This window comes from Cariama cristata, unplaced genomic scaffold, assembly GCF_000690535.1.
Source record: "Cariama cristata isolate BGI_N322 unplaced genomic scaffold, ASM69053v1 scaffold31397, whole genome shotgun sequence".
Lineage (NCBI taxonomy): Eukaryota > Metazoa > Chordata > Aves > Cariamiformes > Cariamidae > Cariama > Cariama cristata.
In genome coordinates, this window is record NW_009628807.1 from 4,139 (window position 1) to 13,508 (window position 9,370).

The 9,370-nt window shown below is 55.3% G+C and overlaps 1 protein-coding gene across 1 annotated transcript in view; it reads left to right on the forward strand.

Annotated features, from left to right (window-relative positions):
• The window catches only part of DRC1 (dynein regulatory complex subunit 1), a gene marked incomplete at both ends in the record, with an annotated part of 11,842 nt that extends 2,678 nt beyond the window's left edge, over positions 1–9,164 (forward strand). The window contains 14 exon segments of the mRNA XM_009704948.1: positions 1–60; positions 686–823; positions 1,557–1,643; positions 2,169–2,291; positions 5,158–5,297; positions 5,634–5,768; positions 5,894–6,123; positions 6,521–6,693; positions 7,220–7,309; positions 7,681–7,767; positions 8,022–8,212; positions 8,616–8,759; positions 8,861–8,967; positions 9,026–9,164. The exon segment at positions 1–60 is cut by the window's left edge and continues 30 nt beyond it. Of these exon segments, the coding sequence (XP_009703250.1) occupies positions 1–60; positions 686–823; positions 1,557–1,643; positions 2,169–2,291; positions 5,158–5,297; positions 5,634–5,768; positions 5,894–6,123; positions 6,521–6,693; positions 7,220–7,309; positions 7,681–7,767; positions 8,022–8,212; positions 8,616–8,759; positions 8,861–8,967; positions 9,026–9,164 (1,844 nt within the window).
• Positions 9,165–9,370: the final 206 nt, after the last annotated feature.

The following is a 9,370-nucleotide window of genomic DNA, read 5'->3' on the forward strand; positions in this document are numbered from 1 at the left end:
CAGCAGCAGTGTGCGCTGCTTCTGGAGGAGAAGAACAAGCTCATCGGTGAACTGCAGCAGGTAGCGTGGGGACCAGGCAGGGACAAGTGGCAAGGATGGGAGGTTTCAAGCTCTGGAGGCTGCTGTTCTAAAGCAACAGCCATCCCTCTGTCTGGCTCATCAATCTGCAGTATGTGGCAGGGATCTACATAGTGTCTGTTGGTCTGGGTCGAAACTGTGCCAGGAGCTGCAGTGCCAGTGTCCCAGCGTGGACGATGAGATCGGGTGCCCTGGCACTGTTCACTGTGCAAGGACAGACACACAGGACACTGGCAACAGTAAGACAAACTGTCAGGTCCCAGATTGCACAGTAAAAAAAAAGAAAGTCAAATGAGCAGAGAAGGGGAGTGTTTCTGTAGAGGGACAAAAGCCTTCCACATAGCAGGTTCCCTGGCCCCCAGAGAAGGAGCGGTGTGTCTGCAGGCGTGTCACCTCCCATTCCATCTCACCTGGACATTTTGGCAGCGATGATCTGTCTCTCCTCCCATCTTCCCTCCTAACTAACTCTTGCCTTTCTGGCTTTTTGCTCTCATCACCTCTTCGCCTTTGGAAAAGGCAGGATCTGGGTCTTACCCTTTCAGTTAGCCCCTGAGGATTCCTGGCCAAATACTTCTCTCTGATTTCAGCATCTGCTCTCCTCCTCCAGGAGCTGAAAAACAAAGACGAGCAATACGTGCAGGCCATTAAGAAACAGTCGGATGATATCCACCTGCTTTTGGAGAGAATGGAGGCACAGATCAGGATCATGCTGAAAACTTACCGTCACAAACTCCTACAGACTGAGGTAGCCAGTTTAGATGGTGGAGGAAGAGTCCAATGAGAAAACCTGCAGCCGCTTCCTTCTCCGTATCTATGGCAAAAAGGCCTTGGGCTCATTGCACTGGCTGGGATGACTGCTGTCCTGAGCAGCAGGGCTGCTGTCTTGGTGAATGAGGCTGAAATCCAGCCAAACAAGAGCACCGGATGGTGCTGAGCGCCGAGGGTCTCGTTTATACCATACTGTGAATGACTGTGGTCCAGTGCAGAGCAGCTCAGTGGTATATTAAAGCTGTTGCTGCTTGACGGCTGATCATTCAATCTCCCTAAAAGCCAGAAAGGACCATGGTGGTTCTTTAACCTTACCTGCCGCAGAGCGCAAAGTCCCACCTCGCGGATCAAACCTGTGTTTGTTGCCGAGCGAGGGCATCTCTCCCCATGTAATGTCTTGTGAGGTGAAATCAGGAGGCTGTCTGACGAAGCCCCACTGCTAATCATCAAGCGATGATTTCCACTCAACTCGCAGAGCATCCCTCCCAGCTCTGGGTGGTTGATAGCAGCAGTCCCCATCGGGTCGCAGCGTGAGGTCTCTGCCAGCGGGGTCCTGGCGTGGAGAGGAGAGATCAGGCTTATGTGCGTTCGTTGGAGAGCGGCACCAGTCTGCAGCCGATCCTCCTCCTGGAGGCTACTGGCCTGGACTGGTGTAAGGTTGGCAAGGAGCGGTGCCAACATGATGGTGAAGGGTTCTATCTCCTTCACAGAAAGCTTTTGAGCTCGAACGGCGAGAGCTGCTGGACAACAACAGGAAGAAGTGGGAGGAAGCCATCCGGGCCCACAACGCACAAGAGGTAAGGTCCATGTGAGATTTAGGATCATAGAATCGTTTAGGTTGGAAAAGACCTTTGAGATCATGGAGTCCAACCGCTAACCTGGCACTGCCAAGCCCACCACTAACCCACGTCCCTCAGCACCACATCTACACGGCTTTTAAATACCTCCAGGGATGGGGACTCCACCACTTCCCTGGGCAGCCTGTGCCAGTGCCTGACAACCCTTTGGGTGAAGAAATTCTTCCTAATATCCAATCTAAACCTCCCCTGGTGCAACTTGAGGCCGTTTCCTCTTGTCCTATTGCTCATTACTTGGGAGAAGGGACCGACCCCCACCTGGCTACCACCAGCACTGGGCTGCCTTGAAAGACACGTGTACATGAAGGCAGCTGGTTCCTCAGGAGTGTGGGGGGCAAAGGGACAGTCTTCCAGCTCTGCAGGGGAATTCTCTGTACACGACCTTGCTTTGGGCTAGCCACAGGAGCTGTGATCACAGGAGGAAGCTGTCACCACTGATGGACGACGTTCTCCTTTTGCCCGTAGCTGGAATACCTGCATGCCCGTATGAGGAAGGTGGAAGAGTTTGAGAAACAGCTGGATCAGCTGCGGGTGCAGGATGAGCAGGAGTATAACAGCATGAAGATGCAGCTGGAGAACGATGCGCAGGTACAGAAAAGGCTGGCGTGTGCCATGTGGGGAGGCAGTGGATCAGACCTCCCTGAGCTTTTTCTGCGTGTTGCTGGCTCTGTGGGGCAGCTAGATGGTACGAAAGCTGTGGCTGGTATCTGGTCACCTCAGTGTGCACAGTCCAGCCCCGTGTCAAGAGGGTGATGGAGCTGTTGTTCTCTCCTCTCCTTGAGTCCTACACCACGGTGTCCATCTGCCCTTGGGTGTGTAGCACATGAACTGTAGCTCTAGGACATTGAAGCACCTGGGAAGGTGAAGGGGTTTGCTACTTCTGGCATCATGTTTGGTAGGAGGATTGAATAGTATGAGTGTCCTGACACCAAATCATTTTAGATTAGCCCAATTTCCTCCTTTCTCAGGGTCTTGGCTTAGGAGGTGTGAGCTTTTTCTTCTGACATCTAGCCATGGACCCATGATTTCTCCGATGCCCATAAAGTCCATTTGGTGTGAGAAATATCTTGAGTTTGCCCTTACTTAGGTAGGAGGGCATGCAGTGGAAGAGCACAGCCCTGGCTGAGCAAGCACGAGGGGCTGTCACTGCAGATCCAAACCTCAGAGCCATGGCTTCTCCGAGCAGTGGTGTCAACAAAGCAGTGCATCTGTGGCTCTCTGCGATCCTGCTGGTCCCCTGGGCAGCAGCCCCGGCGTTGGTCCTGGGCTGTTGGGTTTGGCTTTGCCCAGCATCATTCAGGCTCCTCTGCTCAGCAGAGAGCCCTGCCGCTGCTGACACTTTCCCTGCTTCTTGTTGTGGGTTTTTTCCCGGGTTGCACTGCAGAAACAGGAATTGTTGCATTTGGACTTTAGGAAAACTCATTGTTTGTCCCATGGGATGTCCTAGGAAGCCCAGGGAAATCCAGGCAAGGGTTGATGTCTAGAAGGTTTTGCAAAACTGCAGGTGAACTATTACTGTTGCAAGGTCTCTGTCAGCCTGAAAAGGCACATCCAGGGAGGGCAGTCTTGACTCTGTGGTTTCTTCACCTCCATACTGATAATGTGGAAGGTGACACGGAGCGCGGAACGTTCGCAGATGGCTCTGAGCCATTTGGGGAGGGAGGCAGCAGCACGCTGGAGATCAAGGTTAACAGATGGCCGTGAGGGGCTGTTGTAAAAATGCACCTGCAGCCTTGAGCTGTAGTTGTGGGAGGGTTTATGTATAAGGCAGGGGAGGTAATTATTCCTCTCTACTTCATATCTATGTGTCCTTGTCCATGTCTGGCAACATGCTTGGGAACAGGGGAGAGAGTCTAGAACAAAACAAGTAGACAAATAACTCCTAAGAGAAGGCTGAAAGGCTGGGGCTGCTTAGACCAGGGAAGGAGTTTCTGTAGGGAGGTGATAAGTCTACAAATACGCATAATTCTGTATGATGGAGGAGAATGACTTCTTCTCTGTGTTCACTGTAGATGCAAGAAAAAATGACAAGGTTGAGTTTTGGTAGGGAAGATTTAAACTGACTTTCAGATTTAGGGTTGAAATTTCAAGCTAGGAAAGCCTAGAAGTGGCAAGGACTTGCTTGATGGTTAGCTAGAGTGACCATGCTCTTTATTTGCTGCTCTTTGATGCAGGGTTTTAGCAACAGCTTAAATCAACTTCTGCTGGGACTGATTTGGTGAAGTTTTCCCTCTGTGGGGCAGAGGGGTGAAGTGGATTTCCTCCTGGTTCCCTTTAGCACTGCAGTTGTGTAACTCTGTGTAGCACAGACTTCGCCCTTCCAGTTCAGGGAGAGTAAGAAAAGAGAAGTTGGAAACACCCATTTTCCTGATTAACCTGCAATATCGTTGTCCTGAGGTATCTCAGGAGCTTGCCCAAGACCTAAAGATGAAATCTGTGGTTTGGGGGTTATTGAGTACTCCCCAGTTTCATTAGAGGGGAATCAGCATTTTAAATATGGGGTTTGGGCCCTGGCTTTCCTCCACCTGCTGTAAGGAGAAGGTCCCTTGGCCCTGCTGGGATTTACCTCCCTCTTTTCTGCAGTCAAGCTTTGATCCTAGCAGTCCAGGTGGGACTGCTTCTGGGTGTCTTCCCAGGTTGTTTGTACATGGTCTGTCAGACGCAGGGCTCCCCAGGAGAGCTCTGAGCCAGCCAACTCAGGTACCAGGGCCTTTCCTGCTTCTGGCCTCCAGCTCAGGGCTCTTTACCTGCCCCCAGAGATCCCCCTGGTCCGAAAGCAAGCCTGAGCCCCTGATGGAGACCCCGCTGGGTCTCTCTGCTGTGCAAATTGCTGTGCACAACCAAGGCTGTAGCTGATGCTGTCATTTGAGGCCATGCAGCAGCTTAATTCTGATCGCTTCCTATCATGGAAGAAGTCTTTATGGGCTTCCCCAGTAAAGCACTATATGATGAAAATTTTTCAGTATCAGATTTCTGCCTCCTTTTGCACATGGAAAACACCTCTACAAATGAATTAGACCATGCCAGGCCCAGACACCGCCTCTCATCCGTCCATGCAGTCACGCTGCCTGCGCCTGGAGTTTCCATGTCACTGTGCCTCCCTTCCTCCAACATGCCAAATAAGCCTCTTGGTTAATTCAGAGACATGCAGTTCCTAAAACTGACATGAAAATCAGCAGCTAGGTTGAGGAGGGAGGCCTAAATTAGTGCCCCACGGAGTGAAAGGGTACAAATTCAGTCCCTTCTCCCTTCCCCAGACACAGCATCATAGCATGTACTTATCAACAACCAGCACCTCCATCACTCACCCCTGAGTGATGCCATGTGGCCAGGGGTTAGCTGGGAAAATATGCATGGGAAGACGGGGTTTGGAGATGCAGAATCAGTAGGATCCAGGCTTCAGTGTGACCTTTGCTCACGGCACAGCTTGTTTTTGTGTTTTTTGAAATGCCAGAACCTGGAGAGGCAGCTCCAGCAGATGAAAGCTGTCTATCAGCTGAACCAGGAGAAGCTGGAGTACAACCTCCAGGTGCTTAAGAAGCGGGATGCGGAGAACACCATCATCAGATCCCAGCAGAAGAGGAAGCTCAACCGGTAAAACTCCATCCCTAGAAGACGGGTTCTGCCTTACCTGCCATCACCTCCCATCTACCGTTTTTTGTGGAGCCCATCACCTAGCAGAGGCCAACGAGCTCTGTCCCAACCCATCCCTGGGCAGGGGCAGGGGTTAGCCCTGGGCAGGGCCATCCCTGGAGCACTTTGAGGAGGCTGGCCATGGCCAACCTCTGCCAGCTGCATCAGGGTCAGTCAGACCTTGGCACTTAGTCATCACCAGTAGATAAGCAGCCCAGAGTCTCAAAGCCTTCATAAAAGCTGGGTATGCCTGAAGGTGTCTCTTCGGGGATGCCCAGCTTTTCTGTCCCTCCCCAGGCTCCACAGCTTGCTCAATAACCTGAGAACAAAACTGGCCAACCAAGAGAAGCAGTTCAGAGAGGAGAACCAGAGCCTGACAACCGACTGCGAGCGCATCAAGGGGCAGCACGAGGAGGTGCAGAGAAGGATGAGGTGGGGTGTGCGTGGGCATCCACCCATGATGAGACCTCGAAGCACCTAAGTGAGGTGCAGGGGGAGCTGACAAGTTGTTCTGAGGCGCGGGGCCTCCTTCCATGGGCCATCTCCCTTCCACACAGGCACTTTGCTGTCAGCGACACTGAGAAGTTCACGGAGGTGTGGCTTATGAATGAAGAAGAAGCCAAAGGGCTGATACGGAAAGCCCTCGATGCAGATCGCATCATTCACACCCAGCAACTGGGGCTGCCCTGGGAAGAGCCTCGTTACTGGTTCCTGAACAACGTCGGCCCCCTCGGGTGTTACAGGACGAAGAGGATGGCAACCAAGCTGGCTGCGGAGGTCCTGACAGGTGGGATGCACAGTGCCCTTGTCACCCTGTTGGCACGAGGAGACCCGCACCTTCCTCCCTGACAGCCCCTCCTGTCCCCCCTGTCCTTGGCATTGCAAGGTGGGATCATACAGGGGTGACATTGCGAGCCCAGGCAGGGGCTGTCCCCAGCCCTGAGCTGGCTCATGCCAAACCAGCTTGGGGATATCTGCACTGTACTTTGCCCAGTGCTTCCAGTTCCAGGCAAGCTGACCAAGAGCCAGCTCATGTCCCAAGATCTTTGGGGCACTTTCCAGGCCCCAGGGAACAATTGTGATTTCCCTGATGCCTCCTGCAGCGATGTGACTGGGGAGCACAGCCTGGGGAGCAGAGTCAAAGCACAAAGGCTTTTGCTCACCCTTCTTTCTCCATGTTTCAGAGAGCAGCTCTGGGGGACAAGAGGAGGAAGAGAGAGAGAAGGAGAAGGAAGAAGTGGGCAGTGGACAAGGAGGAAAAGGAAACACATCGAAGGGTGAAGACAGAGTCACAGCTCTGCGAAATATCTCCAAGAAGACTGCCAAGAGGATCCTGGAGCTCGTGAGCGACAAGTCGGTGCGTGATGATGTAGCACATGCCTTGGTCAGGGAGCAGGCATGCTGTCCCCTGGTTGCTCCAGCTTGTAGTGCATCTCTTCCGAGCTCCACGTCTTGAGGTGAAGGCTTCTGCGCAGCACTGCCTTGCTATGCCAGGCAGCCTGTTGTCAGAGAGCTGCCCCAGGGGCCCGGAGAGGATCTCCAGGTCTTTCCTCTGTGTGTGGCACATATACGATGCTAATAAAAGGCAGGCACAGCCCTGTTGCCCAAATCCACAGCTCCCCAGGCCAGACTAAGCATAGGCAAACCCATTGCATCTGCTGCAGCTGATACCACGCTGATACCTCTGTCTTCCCTGTCTGCTGGGTGGCTGTTCCAGAGCCCCCTGGCCCTGCCAGCCTCACGCTGCCCAGCCACTGCGCACCCTCCCCGCTCAGCCTGCCGTCACAGGATGGCACGGCCGTAGCATGGCGTGGGCTGGCTTCTGGGCAGGGAGGGAGACGCTCGCTATTTCTCTGCCCCTTCTTCTCTGTGTGTCTCCCAAGGGTTTCCTCATTGAGAGCAAGCTGCTGAGGCCCCTGCACGCGCTGGGGCGGCATGAGCGCACCCTCATGAAGCTCGACTCCATCTCTGCAGTGAGCTGTGGCTTGGCCCGTCAGGGGCTGCAGGGAAGGCTGGTGGTCACCAGGGAAAGCTGAGCCGCCCCAGGGAGGTCCGGCTGGGCTGCTGTGGGGACTCTGGGGCAGCAAGGGGAGAGGAGCACTGCGAGAGGGTGTGAAGCACTGTGGCCAGATGCTTCTCAGCTCAAGGCCGTCCTGCTGATGAGTTAAATGGCATCTTTAGGGCCCCTCTGGCCTGTTCTCAGACTCCCCCATCCACAGATACCCGCGGCTGTCCCACCCTAACCATTTCTTACCACCCCTTCTGCCCTGGGAAATGCTCTTCGTTTCACTCCCCCTCCTGTGATGTCTCTGAGGGGTGCTAACCTGGTTCCTCTGCTCCACAGGCCCTCGAAATGCACAGTGAGGATGACCTCTACCAGCTGGTGGATTTTTTCCTGAAGTACAAAGACCAGGAGATGGCTGTCAGCCAGGTGGGACCAGCGTGTTGACCCTGAAATGTTCCCCTGTGACCGGACAAGGGAGGTCACCACGCCAGGGCTGAGGGGTTGTAATCTTCTTCTGCCGTGGCTGAACAGAACCTCTTGCACAAGAATTTTTGCCTCAGCCCCCTAAATTTGCCAAGGGACAAGGCTGCGGGCGGCTGGAAGCTCCCGGGGGAAGGTGGCACTTGGGGAGGAGGAGGTGGTGGAAGGTACAGTGCCCAGCTTGCTGGCCTTCCCTCTAGAGCCAGGGCAGCCCAGGTGGAGAAGATGTCATGGATGCGGCTGAGGACAGAGAGGACGGTGGATCTGGTGCCCAGAGGGAGGAGCTGAAATCCCCTCGGAGCTCGCTGGGCTGCCTTCCATCTGTGCACATCCATGCTGATGATGTCCTAAAGATCCTGAAAGCGTTTGTGCGGGATTTTGACAAGCTGAGGTAGGACTAGGGGCAGAGCGGGGCTGTCGTCGCTGGGAGGGAGCCAGACTGGGGCACAGAGGGGGCTATGGGGGGGTGCAGGCAGGGCGGGGGGCGACTGTTGCACTGGCTGGAGCAAGAGCTTCCCCTGCCTGCCCTGCAAGATTACAGAGAGGTGAGGAGGGTCCCACCAGGGTCAGGGGGTACAGACAGTGCCTGAGTGAGGGACGGCTGGGGGCAACCAGGCAGATGACGACCAGCAGTCCAGGGAGGGAAGCAAAGCCCTGGGGCAGGCAGGTACCAGCTGTGGGGTCGTGCTCCTTCATGTGACAATGGCGATGGTGCTCAGTGCAGCTGAGGGGTACGGGGCTGTTCCTCACCCATGAAGACCTGAGCCCCAGGGCTTTGTTCTCTGTCCCCCCAGGGAGAAGGACGGATCACCAAAGGAGGTGCTACAGGTACGGGATAGCTCCAAGGATGGGGAATACTGGGAAGCCCTGGCACACGTTATCCCCGAGCCGACGCTGAAGCTGTGGGATGCACTGGCAGTGGCACTGGAGGAATATTAGTGAGTGCTTGGCAGCGCTGTTGGGGACGGGGCAGGCTGGTGGTGTGGCTGGGGGGGCTGGCACCCACTGTCCCCGTCAACCCTCTGCCCTCCTTGCCCAGCGAGGTCCTCAGGCGGAGGGCCAGCCTGCTCGCTGAAGCAGCCATCCTGCAGCAGCAGAACTCGGAGCTGTGCCTGCTGCTGGAGGAGTACGTCAGCTCCGGGGGGAGTGCGGCATCCTCCTCCCCTGCAGCCGGGGGACACCCCACCATGTGTGCCCGATGCAGAGGTCCCCGATACGGGGGCCACTGCCTGGAGCCCATCGGTGGCGGGCTCAGGGTGCTTCTCCCTGCAGGTGAACAGCAAGCTGCTCTCCCCTCCCATGCAGTGGATGGACCTGAACCTGTCCCACCCTGGGGAAGCGCAGTGAGTGCCCAGGGCCGGGGCACGGCTTTTCTCTGCCCCGAGCTGAAGCTGTATCTGGAGCCAGGGCTTCCTGGCAGGGACTAATAAACCCTTCCCAAACCTGGGCCGTGAGTGTGCGTGTGGCCTGCAAGGAGAACCCCTCTCACCTCAGAAGATGCTGGGGGGCCACAGCCAGGCAGGACCCTCCACCTCCCACAGGTCAGCAT